This window comes from Xyrauchen texanus, chromosome 8, assembly GCF_025860055.1.
Source record: "Xyrauchen texanus isolate HMW12.3.18 chromosome 8, RBS_HiC_50CHRs, whole genome shotgun sequence".
NCBI classification, from domain to species: domain Eukaryota; kingdom Metazoa; phylum Chordata; class Actinopteri; order Cypriniformes; family Catostomidae; genus Xyrauchen; species Xyrauchen texanus.
In genome coordinates this window covers 7,064,685-7,089,770 of record NC_068283.1, presented here as the reverse complement: position 1 = coordinate 7,089,770, position 25,086 = coordinate 7,064,685, and the positions used below count along the sequence as shown (strand labels likewise).

The 25,086-nt window shown below is 37.5% G+C and overlaps 2 protein-coding genes across 4 annotated transcripts in view; both read right to left on the bottom strand.

Annotated features, from left to right (window-relative positions):
• LOC127647709 (ras-related protein Rab-37-like) overlaps nucleotides 1-12,101 on the bottom strand; it is a 33,151-nt gene extending 21,050 nt beyond the window's left edge. Inside the window, exons 1-3 of one of the 3 annotated variants that reach the window (XM_052132133.1) lie at nucleotides 11,861-12,101; nucleotides 5,659-5,769; nucleotides 731-841 (exon numbers count right to left, since the gene is read on the bottom strand). In XM_052132133.1, the coding sequence (XP_051988093.1) occupies nucleotides 731-841; nucleotides 5,659-5,769; nucleotides 11,861-12,058 (420 nt within the window). In that variant the 5' untranslated portion in view covers nucleotides 12,059-12,101. Of the gene's footprint in view, nucleotides 1-730; nucleotides 842-2,344; nucleotides 2,831-5,658; nucleotides 5,770-11,860 lie in introns of those variants that run through there. The other 2 variants (XM_052132134.1, XM_052132135.1) reach the window with 2 other exon arrangements.
• Nucleotides 12,102-20,850: 8,749 nt separating this feature from the next.
• LOC127648065 (xylosyltransferase 2-like) overlaps nucleotides 20,851-25,086 on the bottom strand; it is a 34,061-nt gene continuing 29,825 nt past the window's right edge. Inside the window, exon 11 of the mRNA XM_052132656.1 lies at nucleotides 20,851-24,960. Within this exon, the coding sequence (XP_051988616.1) occupies nucleotides 24,641-24,960 (320 nt within the window). The 3' untranslated portion in view covers nucleotides 20,851-24,640. The remainder of the gene's footprint in view (nucleotides 24,961-25,086) is intronic.

The following is a 25,086-nucleotide window of genomic DNA, read 5'->3' as shown; positions in this document are numbered from 1 at the left end:
TACAAGCCACATCAGCAAGGGGCAGCACAGCTCATCGACCCTCATAAGCGGCACGGTCCCCGAACAAGAGTCCGTGTCACACACAACGTGTTCTTGTCATCTAAACAAGGCAAAACAGAATGCAGGGATCTCACGATTTTCAAAGTTTCAACTACTTCTAACCTGACACAGCATCCCAAAAACACCATTTATGAAGCTGAAAACCAGTGAGATGCTTCGAAAACATTCTTCTGACACATATGCACATAAATTGCTAATTAAAAATAGCACAGACGGATCGCAAGAACACATCCTGTGACAACAGGACAGATTGATAATCTCAATTGCAAATTGAACTGCTGTTGACTGTTGGATTGTTCAATGGTTGGGGGACTTCTAAAGCCACTTTTTGTCTAATAAATGCTTTTCTCTGATGCCACAACAATATATATATATATATATATATATAATTCATAATATTTATAGTTAATTGAATTATCTTTATTTCTGAGCCTTTCTCAGCAAATATTGACATGTGATTAATGTAAATAATCAGCATTTAATGAACAAATATTGATATATGCAATTAATCACGATTAATCGGCATATAAAATATAAAAATTTAACATTAATCCATTTTAAATTTGTAATTCATGTCAAATTCGATTTTTCATGATTCATATACAAGATCAGTCGTGTAAACAATTTGGAGAAAGAGAAGTAAACCAGCGCCGTCTCATTGCTGGCTCACCCTAAAGTCTATCCCCACTGTGGCAATGAAGTTGCCTCCCAGAAAGGCACCATCTTTAAAGCGCACCAGGACGCAGGTCTTCCCCACAGCGGAGTCTCCCAGCAGCATCACCTAAAGGCATCAGGGTCAGAAACAACACGCACTTTATTACAAACATCCTGGTTTTGTTTGTGGAGCACTAACGGTTCACCACCACCATGTTAAAGTCAACATGAAATACTGTTTACAACCCATTTTCCTTCAATAACACAATATTTTTAAGAGTGAAACAGGATAATTAATGCAAAAAGATGTCAGGTGGGACTTGATTTAATCCACTGGGAATTGGTTCATAAATAGTACTCTTTACAAGGGAGTCAATGTTTGTTTGGTTAGCATGGACAGTTAGCTGCTAGTAATGCTGTAAGTGCAACATCCGTTCTTAATTGACAGCCATTTAAAAGTTGCCGTGTATTCTGGTAAAATAAATACATTATATCCTAGTAGAACAGTTGCTAGTGGTACTGTGTGCAATCTAGGTCTATGCAATGCAAGTGAATGGTGACCAGAACTTTGAAGCTCCAAACATGCACATAAAGGCAGCATAAAAGTAATCCATAAGACTCCCGTGGTTTAATCCATGTCTTCAGAAGTGATATGATAGCTGTGGGTGAGAATCAGATCAACATCCAAGTCCTTTTTTTTTTTTTTTTTTACTGTTAATTCTCTTCACTGTCCAGTATTTGGCGACATCCATAAAAGAATGCAAATCGACAAAAACAAAAGAATGTGAAAGTGAAAGTGGAGATTTTCAGTAAAAAAGGACTTAAATATTGATCTGTTTCTCTCGATCACACTGGAGTCTTATGGATTACATGTATGCTGACTGATATTTGATTTCATGTTGACTTTAAGACCAAAACAAAGCTGCTTTAACAGGAAAAATTGGCCTTTAATAGACAGGAAACTCAAATTGTGAAATGTGTTTCACTTAATGTACTTAATAATATTACAACAGTAGGCCTATTCATTGTCTTACGTAGCTGTGCAGCTGCTGCTCATTTCTGACATAGCAAATATTTTATTATAGTTCATCTATGAATATTTTTCACACTACAAGACAAAATATAACCAATATAGCTTCTCTTATCGGACTAAAAAATCTCAAGGGATCATTTCGGATCACAGAGACCTGAAGCAGTAACGAAATATCACAGTACAAATAGGCATCTAAAATGCAAAAATTGACTACCACCCTAGGTAAATATTTATCCACGACTGAGGTAAAGTAAAACTAAGTTGATCAAATATTACGACACTTGTCCTCTCCCTATACCTGCGAGTTCCAACGAATCAATTAAAAAAATGGAATTGAATCATTAGACTGCAAGATATGTTTTAACCACTGTTCAGTTTGCATACAAATATTCAAACAGTATATTTGCAGCCATTTAAAGCGCCATAGTTGCATGGATGGACGAGCATGCCTATGCATTTCTTAGAAAGTGATTTCGGAGAAGTCTACCCACGCGCGCGCCACAAGTGCCCACTAATACGGTTAAAAATGCATATTACAGACAACAACCACAATAACAACATCAATCACAATATAATAATTATTATAATAATGCACACCTTGAAGGAAACGTCAAAATACTCATTGACCGAGGCGCATCGTTCCAGCACATTTCTTGATGTACCGTTTTTAAACCTATTCTCCGTCAATGTTGCTTTTTTGATTGACATCGCTGAAACTAATAATGCAAATCTCGCTTTCGCTTTTCTCCTATAGACACGCCGGTGGCTGAATCACTAGTGCATCACATAGTGCATCTCAAACGCGCCCAAACTTCATCACATGCAGGCGGAGGATGAGGAGAGGAAAATACAAATGCATCTATCCGCTATGCGTCCTCCTGATCTTCAATAACGCGCAAAAACGCAACACATGATGGTTAACATAATCCAGTCGCGCGCAAAATCACAGATCGCTCTAAAGTAAAGCAACGCAAGCAACAGGCTCATTAGTCATGCACACACCACAGGTGGTCACATCTAATCAGTCTGATTGAGAGGAGGAGACCGACAAACACCCCTGCGAGCGACGCGTCAAAACTACAACGCGTCCATTACAATCATAGAAGCTGTCTATATTCTGCAAGCGCGCACGTTCGTTGATTATAATGGGAGCGTTTTAGTTTAGTGGCGTCGATAATCGTTTCCTACAAGACATAAAGTTGTTTGTCCATCAGGGGGCGCGTGACGGCTCAGAAAGACGAACACCCCATTAAGTCTAATTCAAATCTGATGACGTTTTGGGTTTTATTGAAGACATGTCTACACTTAAAAGTACATTCTTTCACATCTTTTAACTCCAAGGACTAGTATCTGACATACACAAATAAATTTCCTCCCCTGCAAACTCTATAAACTGCTTAAAAAACATTCCTCATACAGTAATCTCAATCGACTATGATTGGTCCTCCTGAGCAGCGATGAGAAAACAAACACATCTCACGCGACAACGCTGTCTACGTTCCGTTTCAGCAGCGGCCTGGACGTCAATTTGTATTTTAAGACAACACTTCAAAAATGTTATTGACAATAATGACCATCATTGCCAACTTAATAATTACTTTAATTGCCATTGTGTATTTAAAATGCATAGATGAGATAAAACAGAAGAGTAATAATTTTGATCAACGGTGCCTGACCATTTATAGACAACTTCCGGGCCACAAAACAACGCCCATTTACGTCACCGTAATTCATGTTTGCTGCCACTCTGTGTGCTTATTCTACTTTCATGAGACAATTTCACTGCTTATAATGTGAGCGTTGTCGTTTGTCTTGTCGCTCGCTTGCAATGTAAATGACCCGTGACAGCGCAGCCTACGGCAATGTCAAACCCGGGGAGATTTAACTATTTACATAGCGCGAACATGGTTTTGAATGCCTTTAACTTTCCCAAAATATATAAGGGTTTTACAAGTGGTTCTCATTTGTGTACAGTGAATTGTGCTGAATATTTCATATAGATAGATTGTGTATAGAGTTGGTGTGCTTAACTAATTGAGCTCGACTTCTTTTTCACAAATGAATAGTTTGTTTATGGCGCCCCCTACCGACCAAACATGATGGAAACACACGTAAGATCATTTTTCAGTGCGCATTCATAAGTATACAAAGAGCAGACTCATCGAAGGAATGTTGTTTACCTTTACAAAACCCCGATACAAGTTTAGGGTAGCCAGCAGATTATTTTCATATGCTTTTCTGATTTCCCCCCTATGAACTGCACATCTTACACTCTGTGGTAACTTCACACAAAAATAATAATAAAAAATTAATCATTATAGTCACCCTTCATGTTGCTTCAAACCTAAATGATTGTCTATTTCTGAGAAAAAGCAGAATTTTCATGCTGCTCTTTTCCATACTGTAAAAGTGAATGGTGACCAAAGTCCGTGAAGCTTCAGAATTGATGCAAACAGCCATAAAAGCACCATAAATGGTTTATACCAGTGAGATTAATATTGATTACCACCAAACTTTATTTTGACTCATCTCTCCTTTTCTTTTAAAAAAAAAGCACACATCTGGATTAGAGCGAGGCACTTACAATAGAAGCGAATGGGGTCAATCTGTAAACTGTTTCAAAAGCAGACACTTACTAACCTTTTCTGTGTAAAGTTATATATATATATACCATAATACATTTGAAATCATAATATTATATTTTTTATTTTATATTTATTCTTGAAATAAATCGTTAAAATAAAGTATTTATATTTTTTTAGGGAAATTACTTTGCACAAGACCTCTTAATTTATGTACTTTTTTTGTTCTATTATAATATTTGTCTCAGGGTTGTGTGTAAATTGTGCATATATATATATATATATATATATATATATATATATATATATATATATATATATATATATTTAAAATCTTAATTTAGTTCTCTCAAAATGAATAAACTATAATGACTGACAATTCAAATCACATAATACATCCGAGATCCATCTGAAAGATAAACACATTTCCTACATTTCATTCTTTTAAAACATGAAAGGGCCGACAAAATATTGGTAATAACATAAAGTCAATAATAGGTTTTATGCCAAATAATAAAGATGTTTAAAATGTAGTTTTATATTAATTCCATGAAAAAGAATGTTCAACATGAGAAAGAGTAAAATGAAAGGTAGGGTGGTACATCTTACGGCAGGGGGCTTCTTGCCCCATTTAACCATATTATGATAAGACCTGCTACAACTACAGTATATTTATTAAGTTTACTTAGTAATTATTTTTATTTAGTTTATTTCACATGGGAAAATAGTTTTTCTTGTTTTAAGCATAAATCTAACCAAATTTAGTAAGGTTTATGTTTTAAACAAGACAAAACTATTTGCTAATGGAGAACAAATTATCATAAAAACATTTGCTTAAAAAACTTTACCAAAAATAAATGTATCTTGTTTTAAAGCTGATGTTTGTGATTTCTTTCAATACTAAATGTTGAAAGAATGTGCAGAGAAGACTACAAGTAAGCCTAACTCTGTGGCACTATCAAAACATTTCCATTCTTTTGACCAATGGTGTGAGATTGATGCAGGGATATTCTTTGTAAAATATTTCTGTAATCTGTTTAAAAACAGTGATTATTTTGAGCAATTCTGTTTGGTGATGCTAGTGGCACAGAAATTATACACTTAAGCTTAAATGATGTTTGGATAATTTTACTGAAAACAAAAGTACTAATTAATATTATTATATATATATATATATATATATATATATATATATATATATATATATATATATATATATATATATATATATATATATATATATATATATATAAAGACCTATCCATGAAAAAAAGTGATGTCATCTTTGAGCTGTTAATATCTAGATGGATGTTCTGCAGAGAGACTCACTGTGAAGCCGATGCCCACAGTAGCAGAAAAGGATCCTGGGATGAATTTTCCCTGGTCAAACTGCACTAACAGAGACGTCTTCCCCACTCCACTGTCTCCTACAAGTATGGTCTGCAACAGATAGGCACAGATATTCTGTTTAAAACCCCAAACGCTGAATGTTGTCATGTTAAAATGCAAGCGCAATTATTTCTGTGCTTAGAAACACAAATATAGTGAACAAACTGTACACAATACAGTAGGATCCACAGGTAAAATAAGCAAACTGGGTAAGGATTTAGACACTTTAACAAGGCATTATATCTGCTAGAAAAATACAGTGTAAAGTGCAAGCATAAATTCAGACAAGTGACAAAATCAGAGAATAATCTATTTGATTCAAACATGCTCAGTTCCTCCTCACTGTATTCTCAAATCTACATATATCCCTGTTGCTCAGCTGAACTGTGATGAATAAATCACTGGAGAGATGATAAGAGCTGGAGATGTAAAGACAGATTAGACACTTTGATGTTGACACCCACTACTGGTGTCAACAAGAATTCGTTTAGGGTGCCAGAAAGCAGCTATGCACACATTCGCACTGCTGTGTCATCAAGAGATTAGTCAAGTACTGTAGATGTAATTAGTGGGTTTTGCTAAGGAAAGACTCACTATTACTATTGCTAATACAGCATTTACTTCTTCATTATTTAAACAAACCCCTAATCGTATATGTTAAACCTCAGTATATAACTCATGAATGATAACTTGAATCATGCATTTTGTTAAGGGGTAGTTAGTGTGCCAAACAATCATATGTATGATTTCCAGCCAGCAGACAAAAAAACGGGAGTGAAAAAAATCTCAGAGACTTACATTAAGGTGAGACCCGAGCCATATCTTGGGACCAGAATATCATAGATTCTTCAGAATTAGGTTTTTTGTCATCTAGCAACTTAACACAAACCCTGGCAACCTCAGAGAAACAGTTAGAAAGCCACCCAGAGGACCCTAGCAACCACAAAGCAAAGTGCTGTAAATTACACACTTTAGCAACTACCCACAACACCATAGAAACCATCTAGAATCTCCATAAAAACAGTCCATAGACTAGCAACCCCCTAACAACCAAATAAAATAAAAACCTAGCAAACCGCATAGCAACATGGAACACCTTAGCAACTGCACAGCCAAAACCCACAACACAACAACCCCAATCTTCCAACACCCTAGCAACTATGCAGAACACCCTAACAACCACATAGCAACAAGATAAAACAACTCCAATCACCTTAGCAACTCTAAAGCAGCTGCATAGCAACATGCTAAAACCACTCTAAACACCTTAGCGACTACTGGCAGACACCCAAAAGCCCATAGGAACCACACAGAACCGTCCAAACAACCATTCACAGAACACTATTAACCACCTAGCAACCGCTAGCAATCACCCAGAACACTTTAATTAACCACATAGCAACATGCTAAAAACACTCTTAAAACTGCATAGCCACCACCCACAACACCCTAGCACCAACCTAGATATGTCCTAGTGACCATGATGAACAACCTAACAACCACAACACACTAAAAACCACTCACGATCACCTTAACAACCCATTACACCCTTACAACCCCCTACACATGTCCTAACAACCATCCAGAACACACTATTTGGGATTGCCCATGAGGAAAAGACCCGGCCATGCTGAGGACCACCCATTACACCCTATCACCTCCAGAACATACTAGCAACCACTGAGAAAAGCCCTAGCAACAACCTAGAACAAAGTACCAACCCACCCAGAACACCCTTACAAACCACATAGCAACACACTAAAACAGTCTGATTCCCTTAGCAACTGCATAGCAACTCCATGGCAACCACTCATTACACCCTAGCAACCTCTTGAAAACATCCTAACTCCAAAACTCTCTACCACACATGAACACCCTTATAAACCGCAAGCAATACGTTAAAAACCACTCTGATCACCAAGCAACTGCATAGCAACTCCCTGGCAAACACCCACAACACCATAGGAACCAACTAGAAATGCCGTAACAACTGTCCACAACACACCAGCAACCACCTTTTTACTTACCACTTAGCATACACAGAGAACAATAGCAGACAACATTGTTAGCTACAAACCAAAAAACACTCTAAACACCTTAGCAACCACATAGTCACAAACCACAAGACCATAGCACTCATCTAGCAACACCCTAGCAACAAGATGATGACTTAAGCGCAGGCAAACACCATTCACATTATCCTCAGAACTTAGAATAGTTCAACACACTCCTGTTTTACATCGAAAGATATTTGATTAAAAAAAATTGTTCATCTACAAATAAAATTTCTGTGAATATTTACTCCCCATCATGTTGTTTCAAACCCACATGACTTTCTTTCCTATGTAGAACACAAACAGTGAGCTCTATTACTGTAATATAATACAAGTAAATGAGTAAATAATAGAATTTACATTTCAAAGAAAATGTGTAATTGATTGTACTGAGAGAGATATGAACATCATTATCATGCTTAAATAGTTTCATGACATTATATAAATGCAGAAATGCATGTTGAACAAACAAACAGCAGTAAGCAATTCCTTTTGGAGGCATGATTTTAGAGCATGAACACAGAGCCCACGGGCTTTCATACTCTATTACTATTTCATACAGAACTCATCCATGATTGATTTTCCATAAATCCCTCATCCCTCATTCAGTGAAAGACATGCTTGATGAAGAAAACACAACGGAACAAACCACATGAGGCAGGTGGCAGGGAACATCATTGTCATAGCAACATGTGCATTCCTGCAGCCAAAAAAGCAAAATCTTCCCCTTCAGTAGATGCATTATGCTTATCTCAGATGCTCCATTATGACAATGTGATCATCACATGAACAGTCACACAGCCTAAAAGCACTGGCCGATGTGATGAAAATGTGCATCCTTAGTATTTGTATTGGTGCATTTTATTCAACATGACTTGACAGAATCCATCTGGGATTATTGACCAAGTTTAGCCATGTAGCATCTTTAATAATAGAAAACAACAGCAGAGAAACAATGAGAGCATTTCTTCAGGGGAAGTGATGTACTTCACATCTCATGTTTCTTTAATAAGATCATTTCCTGTGATTTATTCTCAACCACTTCCACTTACAACCTGAATAAACAGGACAAATGCTTTAAACATGTAAATGACAATTATTAAAATCCACTTGAAAATCCACTGTTTAATACTTATGTGGCCCGGAATCGTCTTTGGAAATGCGTTGAGTGGATTATTGGGCTGAAATTTACAATGACAAATGGATGAGGTAAAAGGACATGCACAAACATGAAATTACACAAAATGTGCATTAACTATGCATATATGTGTATTTTAGATCACTGGCTCTCAACTGGTGAGTCGCAGACCTGTTCTGATAGGGTCGAAGTCAGCAGGGACTAAATGCTAATGCGAATGAGAAAATGCAACTAATCATATAATCAAGCATTTAGAAGAACAACAACAACAAAAAAAGGCTATTAATATTAAAAGCGAGGTGAAAATGCTTACCATATGCATTGTTAGTGATGTCAAAAGCTGTGCGTCTGATCAAACCAAAGTGCCTTTTAAGGCAAATCAATCCACTCAACAGCCATCTTTTCAATGGATGCCAATTAATGTAAAAAATATGTAAAACAATCTCAGCTAATGTATTGTAATATGTATTTTGAAGACTAGGAGTGCGTCTAAATCAGTTCCCTAGTTCAGTAGTCAGGGCACTGATCAGGGAGTCGGACATTTCTAGGGCTGTCTCAAATCACAAAATTATTCCAGTGTAATGAAACATTCGCTCCCTAAAAATTCCCAGAATTCACCATAAAAACCAGGGAGCATTGTTGTTCCCTTATTTGTTCCCTTACTGGAAATGTTGTCAGGTCTTCTGAAGTCTCTCAAGTCATTATAGGACAAGCGCAAGTGTAAATATACATGCACTGAGCACTTTATTAGGAACACTATATTAATACTGGATAGGGTCTCCGTTTGCTCTCAAAACAGCCTCAATTCTTTGTGGGATGGATTCCACAAGATGTTGGAATCATTCCTTTGAAATTATGTTCCATGTTGACATCATACAATTTCATTCATGCTGCGAATCTCCCGTTCTATCACATGACTTTTGCTTTGTGACATGGTGCATTATCATGCTGGAAGCATCCATTAGAAGTAGGTCGTGGCATTCAAGCAATGATTGGTTGGTATTAATTGGCCCAAAGTGTGCCAAGAAAATATTCCCCACACTATTACACCACCGCCAGTCTGGACTGTTGACACAAGGCAGGTGGGGCCATGGATTCATGCTGTTGGTGCCAAATTCTGACCCTACCATGTGTAACTCGAGATTCAGTAGATCAGGCTCTGTTTTTTCCAATCTTTACCAGTCCCATTTTGGTGATCCTGTGCCAATGCAGCCTCAGCTTTCAGTTCTTGGCTGACAGAAGTGGAACCTGACGTGGTCTTCTGTTGTTGTAGCCCATTTGCATCAAGGTTCACCATGTTGTGCATTCTGAGATGATATTCTGCTCACTACAATTGTACAGAGCATTTATCTGAGTTACCGTAGACTTTCTGCCAGCTCGAACCAGTCTGGCCATTCTCTGTTGACCTCTCTCATCAAGACATTTCAATCCACAGAACTGCCGCTCACTGGATGTTTTTTGTTTTTGCCACCATTCTGAGTAAATTCTAGAGACTGTTGTGTGTGAAAATCCCAGGAGATCAGCAATATCTTTTATCTCATATTTTAATGAGACAGAAGCAATGAGGGGTTTTGATATATCAAATGATCTCAATTATAGTGACAGCATTAAACTTGAACATAAAAATGTTATGCACTAAATACAACTGAAAATACTAGAATACATATTAATTTATATAGCTTATATAGTCGAAAACATAATTTATCAAAATGACTGGAAAATGTAGTCAACTTAGTAACTTTGCAACTTTTAGTTTGTTTCCACTCAGCACTGACGTGTAGATCTGCTACACAATATATTTGATATTTTGTAAGTTATTTCTGTCAACTTTAAGGAGTATGCTAGCATATAGCTTTTAGCCTCAAACCTAATGGAGAGCAACAGAGCCCACCCACTTTTACAGCTGTGTTTTTCCTTTTAATTTCTTCCATAGGGATTTTATAAAGATTTTACACCTCCATAAGGTGTTCTAGTGCATGAATCAAACCAACCAGCTCGGAGGTGAACCACAACAGTGCAAACTTTGATGTGAAGAAAAAACGTATTTGAAAATCATTCAAAAAGACAAAAAGGTACAGACTGTGTTCTTACCCTCTTTAATGAGGAAATGAACTACAATCTCATGAAGCATTGGCAATGACGGAATTGCATTTAAAACGATAGGAAAATATAAAACTATTGATTTGTATGATTTTATATCATGAAGTTGATAAGTTTTGAAACAATATTTCAATTTGATGATTTTATTTTAAAAACTATTCAGATATATTTAGATATCCGCAGTATGTAGGGCGACCAACTGGACTGCATCATTTGCAGTGCATCGTAGAAGTGGGCGGTCGCTGCAGAGCTCTTTTTACATGGTTTGTTTGATGTAATTCTCTGATTGGTAAATCGCTCTTGAGGATCATGGGTAGTGTAGTTCTTTACAAGCAATTGCTATAAAAAAATGTTTTGGACTGATGGCATCAACAGAAGCATATACCATAGATTAACAACCTCACAGCACACAGTAGGCCTGTCTTTAAAGGTTTATAAGTTATAATTAATAATATTAATAATAACAATAATAACTGTTGCACTCTGTAGACATTAAAGTGTATGTTGTTTCAAACAGGAACCTTTATGGGGGTAAAAGTTTCGCTCTAGGGCTGCTTTGTGATCTCAGGGAGTGAGGAAAAATTTTAAAAAACCCATCAATTATCCACACAGAGTAAAGTCGCTTTTGTTCAAATGTGACGGCATGAGTCACAGTTCCTACATGCTAACCCACAATTCCACATGATGCTCTCACCTTCCAATATTTAACACCAATAAACAACCACCTCGCTTCATGAGCACAGGAGGTGGATGTGTAATTCAGGCAGCCATGTAAGAGATAGAAAAAACGTTATGTTTACATGCAATTACAGCAGCTGAGGTTCTATGGAGAACGTGTCGGGGTGCTCACCTTATGCATCAGCTCTTCATTGTAGGTGAGTATGAGTGTGATGTTAGCATGGGTCTGTCCCTCCTCTGTGTCCGTGTCCACTGCTAAGGAGCTGTCCACACTGTCGGTGCAAACTGACTCTATCTGCTCAGTATTCTCCATCACCAGGTCCATGTGTGAGGAGCTTCTGGCCAGCAGATCTTTGACAATCATCCACATGAACTTTCCCTCGACTCACTGATGTCACGGCAGCGCTTCCCAGTGTCTCTAATCTTCTCCACTCACTGATGTGGCACGATGACTCATGTCAGAGAATAATATTACCTGATGAAGTTCATGCCATTAAATATTTTAACAGTACACTTCCTGTGACGTGAGACAAACCACATTTGGCCATTCATATTTTACAGCACCTTTTTAACTGTAACTAAAAAAAATAATAATAATATATTGTAACTTTAAGAAACAAACTCTGGTAAACCTTAGACTTCATTATAATCACTAGGGCACCCAGTGGTGCACAGCAAAACAAAATTAAGCCACAATATAATGAATAAGCCACAGCACAACAATATTAAGCCACAAAACCACAACACAAAAAAAATACAGCCATAACCAGTGTTAAAAAGTAATTAATTACCTTCTAATGACATATTCTACAGTGTAATTAGTCTAAAAATTAATTGCATTACTTATTACTAAATACTTTTTAAAAACCATATCAATCTCGACCAGATGAACAGGATAGACATGAAACGGTTCTTTTAATTCTTTCAGATAAAAATCACATACATTTTTCAAATGATTAACATTTTTATTGATTCCTACAACAAACACAGAAAAGCAAAAACCCATCCCCAACCCTGCCCTCAACAAACACCCCTGTGGTCACACATTAGCACATACACACAAAAGAAAAAAACAAAACAAAGAAAAAATATAATAACCACACACATTAATGACTACCCATCTCTCTCCACTTCTCCACCCCGAGAACACTGCAAGAATGCCAAAAATCTGCCCCATTTCCCAACAAACAAATTCAAATTCCCCAGTCTTCTATATGATCCTCCCCATCTCTGAGCACCACTCCTGAAATGGGGGCGCTCCAGCAGACTTCCAACCCCTTAGAATCACTTGTCTGGCTATCATAACACTGGTTAGGACCCGATTTTGTTGTTTATTCCCTATATCGATGTCTGGGGCAAAATGAAATTTGAGTGCCCAAAACATCACATAAAACTCTGAACCTTCAACCGAAATTCTTGTATCTTAACCCCCGAAAAAAACATGGATTGTGTCTCCATCTTCTTACTGGCAGGTCAGGTGGGTGTGTCTTTAAGACCAAGCCTATACAATCTAGAGGTGTCCAATAGAATCAGTGTCAAATATTGAATTGTGTCAGGCACACCCTTGCATCTCTAGATGTAGACTTGACCATTTTTAGAATCCTAGCCCACACTCCCTCCTCCAATACCAAGTTTAAATCTTTCTCCCATAATCTCATGAGAGAAGCTGAAGCTCTGTCCCCTAGACTCTGAATTAGCAGGGAGTAATACACTGATGAATCATGACCTTTTCCAAAAGCAGTAATCACCACTCCCTGAGTATCTGCCGCTTTAAGGGGCTGTATGCACTCCCAAAAATAGTACAGAGCAGGTGGTGCAGCTGTAAATACCTAAAGAACTGAGATCTGGGTATCCTAAAATGTTGAACATATATTTTCAAAGGATCTCAACACTTCACTCTCAAATAATTATATTAACCTCCCTCACAATCCACTCTGTCCAGCAGAAAGGGGACTTATTAATACATAATTTTATGTTCAGCCATATGCTCGAGGCAACATTTAAATGTCAGAATTAAACACTCAAGACACTTTTGGCCATACCGAGTGTAAATGCAAGATAACAGGGTGTAACTTAACTTCTCCTGTTAGTTTGATTGAAAGGCTTTATAGTGGCGAAATAGGGGCAAGAACTTCATGTTCAATACAAAACCAGGGAGGGTCTCTCAGGTGGAAGCGACCAATGAGCCAAATGTCTGAGACCGAACGCATAATAATTAAACAAATTCTGGGTTAGGCCTGGCCCACCATTATCAGTCAGCTTATGTAACTTATTAAAATTGAATCTGGGATGTTTATCATTCCAAACTAAGGACTTTGCTATGCTAGCAAATTGCTTGAAATAAGAGAGGGGGACATTTACAGGGAGAGATTGTAATAGGAATTTTGGAATACAATTCATTTTAAAAACAATAACCTTTCCTATCGCTCGAAAACCTTCAAAATTAACTAAATAAACCACACAAATTTGCTGGGAACAAAATACCCAAATACGTAATGCCCTGTTTGGGCCACTGGAAGACACCTGGCTGAAAAGGCATTACTGGGCAGTATGCTGTCAGAGCCAAAGCTTCGGATTTAGACCAATTAACTTTGTATCCTGAGAATTTAGAAAAGGAATGAATAATTCTGTGGAGGTAAGGCATAGATCTAATGGGGTTGGAGAGGAATAATTAAAATATAATCTGCATAAAGCTAAAGTTTATGTGGCACACCTCCCACCATCACTCCTGGAAAATCATCTTCCCTTCTTATCTCAGCTGCAAATGGTTCCAGGGCAAGCCAGAACAATAATGGGGAAAAAGGGCAACCCTATAGATACATGGACAAAAACACAAAATATAAACACTGAATCAATATTTCCAAAATCTTAAAAAGGTAATCCCATTTGTAACGAATGGTTGCTGAGATGTAGGATCGATGTGGAGGCTTTAATAAAAATTATGACAGTCAAACTACAAACAGGAACTCAAAACAACAACAAACAAGAACTGACAAAGGAATATAAAAACTAAAGGGTATTTATACAAACAAAAGCTAATGAGGGAATGGAAAACAGGTGAGAACAATCAGGAACGGATGGCAGTGATGAGGGCAGTGCATACTGGGAAATGTAGTCCAGGAAAACACTTCAAAATAAGAGTCCTATAAAACATGAAATAAGAAACAACACAACGAAACTAAACCACAACACTGCAAAATTAAACCACAACACTACAATATTTAGCCACAACACAATGAAAATGCCACAGCACAACAAAATTAAGTCACAGCGCAAAAATATTTAGCCACAGGACCATTAAAAGGCTATTTTTGTATATTTTTCATACTAAATTGTTTTGGCTCTTCAAACGAGATATAACATAAAACAAAGGTAACCTGAGTAAACACCAAATACAGTTTTCAAATATATTTATATACATAGAAATACAACACTTATATACCTGGCTATTTAGCCAGGCATACACCTAATTTATCCTTCAACTCACAATTAGGCTGCTTTAGTTAGGTCTGCCTGACCCAGAAACATTGATCATGATCTATAACTGCAATAAATTGAATGGCATCTATGCTAATATTATTCTATTTTTTTTCCTGTCTCAAACTCGGGACTCCTATACTGAGGTCACCAGAACCGGCTGGATCCAGCTCCATTGCTGCTTCATGTTGGACTCCACTGCTACGAGTCACTGAGTGATGGTGACTAATAGCAGCCGGTGCCAGCCAAACATCACTTCAGTCTATTACAATGGACTTCAGAGGATGAACTGATGCCAAGTCCAACCATAAGACATGGGATACTTCATATGCCATTGAATGAACCTTGGACTTAGGATAGCCAACCCGCATCTCAGATTAGCATTCTGAGATGATATTCTTCTCATCACAATTGTGTCATCGGTTATCTGAGTTACTGTAGACTTTGTCAGTTCAAACCAATCTGGCCATTCTCAGTTGATCTCTCTCATCAACAAGGTATTTCCACCTACAGAACTGCCACTCACTAGATGTTTTTTGTTTTTGGCAAATCTAGAGACTGTTGTGTGTGAAAACCCCAGGAGATCAGCAGTTACAGAAATACTCAAACTAGTCCGTCTGGCACCAACAATCATGCCACAGTCCAAATCACTGAAATCATATGTTTCCCCATTCTGATGGTTGATGTGAATATGAACTGAAGCTCCTGACCCGTATCTGCATGATTTTATGCACTGCACTACTGCCACACGATTGGCTGATTAGATAATCTCATGGAAGATTGTTGGTGCCAGACAGGCTATTCTGAGATGCGGGTTGGTTCGTTTTGACTGAACGAGGGGGACCTACACAATATTAGGCAGGTGGTTTAAATGTTGTGGCTGATTGGTGTATAAGTGGCAGATCTCTGCCTCCCCTACCATGGAGGAAGTGGGAGCCGGGTGGACAGTTCATGGAAAACTTTTAATTTGACATAATTCACAAGCACACAACATACAATGTGCTATCTAGCACACACATGCCAACAGACACACACAAACATCCGTGTGACGCTCACACTGTTGACCTACCCAGTCAGAATGTCTGCAGAATGCATACTTTTTCAAGCAGTGGGCATCTCTCTCTCTCTCTCTATTTTTTTTGTTTTGTTTTGTTTTGAGTATGGTTAGCGGCTGAATCAAATGTGTAATTTGTGCAGCCAGTAATGAAAAAAATTCTAGTAACTAAATATAAGTCACAATAACTTTAAGCAACCTGGTCTCATAGAAATATGTTACTATAATTAATTTACATTAATCGCAATGATTATAATATTTAATAGTGACAATTTAATTCTTGTTAGTTGCTCTTTTACTTGTGGAGACTGGTTAAAATAGCAACTTGAAGGATTTTGCTGGTAAGATGAAAATGTTTCCATTAGAGATGCAATATTTACGAATTAAAATCAAATGGGACGTTGACATTTTCTTTGCTGTGACATGTTAAATACTCCACTGTACTGTAATGAAGGAATAAATGATGACGGCCCTTGAATTATTAAAAAATAATGCATTATTTTTATCCGATTTACTTAACCAATGTCTTTGTCTTAATTAGTTATTTTGTTGTGGTAGCCTGTACGGTTCTTTGAAATAACTGAAATAATTTGGCGAAGTGATATGAAACTGTTATACGGTCAAGACCTGGGTCTACGAAGGAGTCAAGTAACACCATGTGATGATCAGACGTGTGAATGGCGAGCTCTGTGTACTTTGCTAGTTTGAATACCTTTTAAAATCCTCAGGCTCTGGAGACATTAAAAGACATTTATGTGCTCAAACTGAGGAGGAGGCCCCGAGCCTGTGAGTTGATTTGGTCAGAGAGATGAGGGAAATGCGGCGGGAGATGTTGAACATGTCGGCAATGCTGACGAAGGTCATTGCTGACTTGGATGATCTTTTATCATACATCGATCGATCACTGCCACGGAGACTAAATTCGCTGACGTGGTTACAAGATTGCGGGATGTTGATAAATGGATCCATTGTCTGGAGTCATCGGAGAGGGAATTATCTGCTAATCCACTAGCGACCAAGGTGGATTTGGGAGAAGTTGCAGACATTCTCCCATGTCTGGGAGAAGTTGCAGGACTTGGAGAACATGGAGGAAGTCCATATTGTCAGAACCCTTGAGGCCGAAGAGGGTCAGGATATGGTGAAATTCCTGGACGGGCTCTCTGAATCTGCTTGACATAACAGGCCATAAGCTGGGAATCCAGAGAGCTCACAGGGTTCCTTCTTTGAGTTGTGGAGGGAGGAAGGCACCGATCAATTCTGGCCAAATTGAGATCATCCGATAAAGATCTTGTGTTACACGTGGCGAGGAGTAAAGCAAGGCTTTCATGGAAAAACCACAGCATTTTCTTGTTCCCAGACTTTGCGAATTCAACGAGAGATACATGATCGATTCAAGGAATGCAATAAACATTTACATCAAAGGAAGGTCGCTTTTGCACTGATGTTCCCGGCCAAATTGAGAGTAGTTGCTAAGTATGGCCATAAAACCTTCACATGCCCACAGCAAGTGATGTCTTTCATAAAGTCAGTGGAGTCAGCAAGTTATCTTGTGGGAAGTTTGTTTTGTGGAGTAACACACATTCAGGACAGTTTTGTGGATGAATCTACATGCTCTTTTGAGTTTATTTTGCCTATTGGCTGGAGTTTGTTTTATAGATTATCATTTGTTGTGTAATTCTGTCTCACAAAATTTGTATAGAAAAATCGGACTTGAGCAATCTGATGGCAAAGTTGGTTCTGGGGGAAGTTTGGGGTTTGACTTTTGAATTAATGGGGAATGTGGTCTTTATAATTTTGTTTTTGACACACAATCTATTTTTTCTAATATGTAAAAATGTCAAATGTTAATAGGAGAAGATTGTCTCTCTCCATGTGGAATATGAATGGTTTGGTGCACCCCATAAAAAGAAAGAAGGTTATTTCTCTTCTTAAGCGTAAGAAATATGATATTGTGCATCTTTCCCCGCAGGAAGCTGAAAACATTTGGGAAGATATGGGGTTGTAACAGGGTAAAAGGGAAAGGAGGAGGTGAGAACCGGCTTGACAATATAAATAATCTTTTAATAAAACAAAAAGACACAAACATAAACACATGCAGGGCAGCTGCCCGTCTCTCTCTCTCTCTCTCGAACTTCCACCTCCGGTCACCTTTATCCCTCTCGAGGGCTTGATTAGCCTGATTAGGGGCCTGGTGTGCAGTATCACGACCCGGCCCCGCCCTCCTCCCTGCCACAGGGGTGGACATGTTTTCTTAAGTGCTGGCTCAAGAGCAGGGGAGTCATTACACTGATAAGTAAACATCTACAGTTCAATTGTCTCAAACAGATTAAAGATATATTAGGAAGAGTCATTATTGTTTTAGCTGAAATTCAGGGGCAAATTCTTATTTTGGCTAACATTTACACACCCAAGTTTGATGATCAGGGCTTTTTTATAGATTTTGAAGGGATGTTGTAAGCCACTGGCACCCCTCATGATATAATATTGGGAGGAGACTTTAATCTTTTGATGGACTCAGTCCTTGATTGTAGTGAAGAAAATGTGTGTAAGCCACCTAGAGCAACATTGACACATCACAGGATGTGTAAAAATCTTGGTCTTACAGACATTTGGAGACTTTTTAACCCATCTGGTAGGGACTACACATTTTTTCATTAGTTCAAAAGATTTACTCTAGAATAGTTTTTTTTTTTTTATCCAAGTCTCTCATTTCATCTGTTGTTGATTGCTCAATTGGAAACATTTTAGTCTCAGATCATGCACTGGTGTGTTTAGTGTTGCCAGATATGGAGAAAAGGAAATCATATAGTTGGCGCTTTAATGTATCCCGTTTGTAAAATCCTGAATTCCAACAAATGTTAAAGGCTGAAATCAATGTTTATATGGAGACCATCTGGTCCTCCGTATCCTCTGTGGACATGGCTTCGAAGGCACTTAAGGCGGTTCTTAGGGGCCAGATCATACAGTATAACTCATTCACCAAAAAATCCAAAGCACGAGAAGTCGTTGAGTAGTAAGGGAATATTAAAAGTGCAGAGGCAGCGCTGCAGTGCCAAATGTCAAACTAATGGCCTCAGAGTACTGACCCTGATTGCAATACAGATATAATACTATTTTGTCGCGGAAGGTGGAGTTTTGGCTATTAAAGGCAAGACAGTCACACTTTGAGTTGGGGGACAAGGTAGAAAAACTCTGGCTAGATATATAAAATTGAGAGTCTTTTTCTAACATCCCCTCAGTGAAATCTGCTGGCGGTGAAATATTTACCTCAGCCATTGATATTAATAAAGCTTTTAAAGAATTCTATCTTGATCTTTATAATTCCACATCCTCATCTACCGATGAGGATGTTAGAAACTTTGTGGAACCATTAGAACTTCCTAAACTGACGACTGAGCAAAATAATTCTCTTGATTCTGAGTTGACTTTGGAGGAGCTTGGCAATGTAGTTAAGGCCTTGAATGTAGGCAAGGCTCCGGGGCCAGATGGCTTTGCCACTGAATTTTTTAGATCTTATGTTACAGAACTGGCTCCACTTTGGCTAGAATTTTATACTGAATTATTAAAGAATGGAAAGCTTCTGCAAACCATGACGCAAGGCTGGATCAGTCCGATTCTTAAAAAGGACAAAGATCAAAGGGAGTGTAATAGTTACCGTCCAATTGCCTTGATCCAGCTAGACATTAAAATATTGTCAAAAATGTTGGCTAACCTATTAAGTTATGATATCTCTTATAAATATGTGGGTTTATTTGGGGCCGTAGCTCTTCAGGTAACATTAGGTGTTTCATCAATATCATGTGGTCAGTGGTGAATGATCAGACATGATTAAAGGGCATTTGGTGTAATGGGATTATCTTTTTAAGATTTTGGAAAAGTATGGGTTCGGGAATATTTTTATTGGTTAAATTAAGTTACTTTATAGACATCCGGTAGCGGTGGTACAAACAAATTGATTAATTTCCGATAATTTTACTCTGGATAGGGGCACCCAGCAATGTTGCCCTCTTAGCCCATTATTGTTCTGTCTTGCCCTGGAACCATTAGCAGCCACGATATTAAGAACAATGATTTTCCAGGAGTGGTGGTGGGAGGTGTGGCGCATTTGCTTTACGTGGACGATATTTTATTATTCATCTCCGACCCCACTAGATCTATGCCTTACCTCCACAGAAATATTAATTCCTTTTCTAAATTCATAGGATACAGAGTTAGTCTAAATTGGGGGTTAATGTTCAGGGGGAAAAGTTATGATTTCAAGTGGTTTGATTCTGCATTTTCTGTTGTGCTGCATGGAATCAATAAAAATTGTTAACAACAACAAAAAAGACCTAGAACTACGTTTAATTGAAAAATAATTGCATTTAGAAATTTAGAACGTCTGTCAACCAATCAGAATCAAGCATTCAAAAGACCTGTGGTTAAACCTATTTTAAACGACTATTATAACTTAATAAAATAAAACGTGGAATTCTTCCACTTTAAAAATTTATTTGTCACTCTGAAGGTTCATTAAAATTAACTAGTGAAGTCAAAAGTATCACTAAAAAATGGTTATAAAACTTAAAAGAATCTTAAAGACCTGAATATAAGAAAATTAATTAATAGCAGATTTTGTGAGATTTCACGTCTTTATTATGCATCATCTTTTTCTACCCATTTCTGCCTGGGTCTGTGACCCAAACTTCAAGAGTTTAAGACTGAATATTATGCCCCTCACAGACCTTTAGTGACCAGGTGTGTGCGATGAAGAACGAGGCATCAAAATAAAAGCTGAAGCAGCATTCTCAAGTTCAAAATGACAGATTAAAATACAACCTAAAATAGAAAAATATAATTCATTCATTCTTTATATCATCATTTATAAACATTGTTGAAGCACATATATGAACAGAAAAAGGACACTTATTACCTACAAGAAGAAATGATTCAGTATTTTCCGTTCTGCAACACTTTAGAATAAGACTCCAATCACTGCATGCATGAGGCATCATGAACGAACAATGAATATTTTAACAGCATTTATTAATAGTTCATTTTTCGTTCATGTTAGTTCATGATGCAGTAAATGTTAACATATAGAACTTTTCATAAAAAAATGTCAAGTATTAGTATATGTTGAAATTAACAAAAGCTGAACGGTTTTGTTTATTGTTAATTCGTGTTAAACCAATAGTTCACCCAAAAATGAAAATTCTCTCATCATTTACTCACATATTGTAAAGTGTTACAAGTAAATTAATACCTGAAACAATTCCTTTGAATATTTAAAATACATACTTCTCACCAAATAAAGACCAAATACTATCCTAAAATGTGGTGGCTAAAAAGTGACATCCAGGTTATGACACGCTTAAATGAAGATGAACCCATTCTAATCAATCCTGCAATTATCTACAGGACAAACCATAGTTCACCAACAAGTAAAAGTTCATTATTTTCTCATCCTCATTTAGTTTCCAAATACTTGTGGCTTTCTTTATTCCGTGGAACACTGAATGTCCGAGCTGATTTTTTTACCCCGATAAAATGAAAGTGCAGTGTCCTTTTTGGAGCTTTCCATTTTTGGGGGGTGATTTATCCCTATATATATAAAAAATAAAAAAAAACAGCAGCTAGTGGTTTGACCAAATGATAGAGTCACTTGAGTCTCCTAATGTTGTGATCTTTCATACAAATTATGCAAAGAAACAAAGGAAAACTACTAGAGAGTTGAGAACCAAACTGGTGAGAAAACGTAAGTGTGAAATACTACAACACAGCATTTAAATGTTTGTGTGGGCAGTAGGTCACATAATGATCTTCAGCAGGGTCAATTCAGGCAGTCTTCGTCTTTGTACAATGCAACTGTGTAGTAATGGACAAATAACATGTCCTTAATGACATGTATTTCAACTTAAAGGACATTCATCATGACGACAAATAGTTACAATATTACAAAACTGATTCGCGTCAGTCTCTCAATGAATGGATTTCGTTCATGAGAAGTTTGGCTTGTTTTGTCGCTATACACAATTATTCCATGTAATGGAAAAGGTATCAGCTCCGCCTCCTCCTCTGCGATTAAGCCAATCAGGAAGGAGCAATGTTTTACAGTAAAGTGCACTTCTTCAATCTGCTTTGATCCAGCCAGAGGACTCCAGTGAGCTTCAAATAAGAATTTTGGCCACTGTTTTACAGTTATTATTTACAAAATAATGTGCACAGTTTGATTTTCTTTTAACAAAGAATAAAAGGGCCATTCACACAGGACACATTCTTGCACACATCTGCTCTGTTATTTGACTTACTATGTAACTATGAGCTACAGCCGTGGCAGTGACCATGGCTGGACTGGCAATCTGGCATTTTCCCGGTGGGACGACGCACTTTGGGGCCTATCAGGGGCGTACTGGCCAGCGGGTGAACCGAGGGGTCCCGTGGGTCAGCTGCGAAACGTGCAGAATGGGCCGCGATAAGCAAAAATGAGCCACCGCGTTATGCAGAACGAATACATTTCACCTGACTATAACTGGTTCACACTTTCACAGGTGCTGCTGATATGATTAGTGAAATTATATTAGCTGGTCATTTTGTGCCAAGGCCAAAAAACAGTGAAATTTGGGTTTTTGTGATCAAAAGTAATTATTTTTTGGCCAATGAAGCTTTTTGCAATTATTTAAAATGCATCTGATCACTCTGCACAATAATCTAGAAACAATGTGAATAGTATTATTGGCCACCGCTGTAGATCAGGGTACTCTTTATGATGATCGCTGGGTCAAAATTAGTGTAACACTTTACATTTAAAATTCTTGCAATCAGATTACAGTAACTGATTTTCAATTAAGGTAATTACTTTTTTTAGTACATTAATTGCGTTAAACAAACAGTATTTCTAAAATTATATTGATGTATTACATCTGTTAGTCTTTTTGTGACAGCTAAAGTGTGTGCGACAATAAAAAGGACTAAATACATTATTTGGAATTTGTTGAGCTGTCAAAAAAAAAAGTTTCTGCAAAAAGTGTTTTGGAGAGTACTGATTACTTTTTCCAGGAAGTAATAAGTAAAACAATCTGATTACAATTTAAGTAATTAGCAATTTGTAGAGGATTACTTTAAGTAACTTACCCAACATACTACGTTTAGCTTCTCCACATTGGAGTTTTCCCCCACCAAAAACAAAGCGTTTAGGAAACGACCTCCATTACCGCATACTTTGGAAAACGATGAGATTAGGAAACGGAAAACTGCGTTTTCAAAACAAAACATATTAGTGTGGATGTGACATTAATTTGTATCTTTGTCCTATTGCTTTATTCTTATTGTAATACTGACTTTATATTTGTCTTAAAAACTTACTAGACAACTTCAATTACATGTTTACATAATTAAAATGCTTTATTCAATTTTGGTGTAATATCAAAACTGGTAACGAGAATCACCAAATTTCACAGGTATTGTTTCCGAGTACTGAAATTGTATTATTGTGACAAAACTACTTACAATATATATTTAAATTGAGCTTGGTACATCTTATAATAATATTTTGAAAAGTAGATCTCTTGCCATAGAAGTGCGAGAACCCCCAAAACCAGATTGACATCTTTGACCGTCGTGACACATTTAGCTTAGTTTAATTTAGTTCCATTGACTTTTTTTAGCATCTTGCGCCATAAGCATCCAATTTTTAAGACTTTACTGGAAGTTTAACAGTTTAACTATTACAAACACGCCACGAAACTCCTGTGTTTTGATCCATTCTTGTACGCCAGATCTACATCTTTGACCGTGAAATATTTTTCCTTTTTTTTTTAAACACAATTTTTAACATGAGCGCTGCATTTTTAAGACTTTGCTTGAAGTTTCAAAAATTCCAACAATCTCACAGTTATAACATGTTATGAGACACCTGCATTTTGTTCCCTCTTGTGTATGCTTGATATATACCTTTAAACATAGTGGCACATGTTGCTGGGTTTTTTTTCTCCACATTTTATGTACCACATTTTTAAGACTTTGCAACTTTTACAAATATGTTATGAAAAACATGCATTTGTTTTATTCTGTTGCGCTACATCTCTTTTTTTCAAATGCAAAAAAGTGTTCTATGTGATTGGCCCCTAAAAGTGTATAATTGTTCAGATTTGTGTCTTTGTACCATTAACCCACACTGTACACTGTTTGCTAATAAGACTCAGCACAATGTAAAATGACAGTTGAACATTGATTTATGAAAGCAAGACACAAACCATGTCTGGCAGTCTGTTTGTGCAAATGTATATAGTTTCTCAGGTAGATCCACCCTCAACTAGTTGCTTAGCCCTCAACAATCTAGCAATGGGATGGTTTCAAAGAGTACAACCCGTAAACATCACTCTTGTGAACTGTCATTCAGGGCCTTCCCCATTCTCCTCCGATTGTTCAAGCTCTGCTGGGCTACCTAATGCGACCATCAATTTTGACTGGCCCAAGTTCTGATTTGGGGTCCGGGGACAACGAGCTCCAAGAAGTTTTGCTGCAGAGTCCAACAGTGTGACAGGAAGAGGTCTGCTCAGAGCAGATATCTCCTGTGACCCAGAACGTCCCAACAGAGCTGTCCACCCAGGCCTCCAGCAGCTTTCCGACCAGGTAAGTCTTCTTATGTGCCTCCTGCAGGGCGGGCTCACTGGGCGGCAGCTTTAACACATGGGAGAGCTGCTGGAAGCTTTGTTCCAAGTACACATTACCTGGAGGACCTGCATGTATCCACCCATGGTCTTTTGAAGAGACAACAAGAGGAAGACAAATATATAGTCAGAGATAAAGGTTAGAATTTCTGCATCACTAGCATTAACAGTCAAAACTGCAAAAATAGTGGAAATTTTTATTACTTCTTCAGCGTG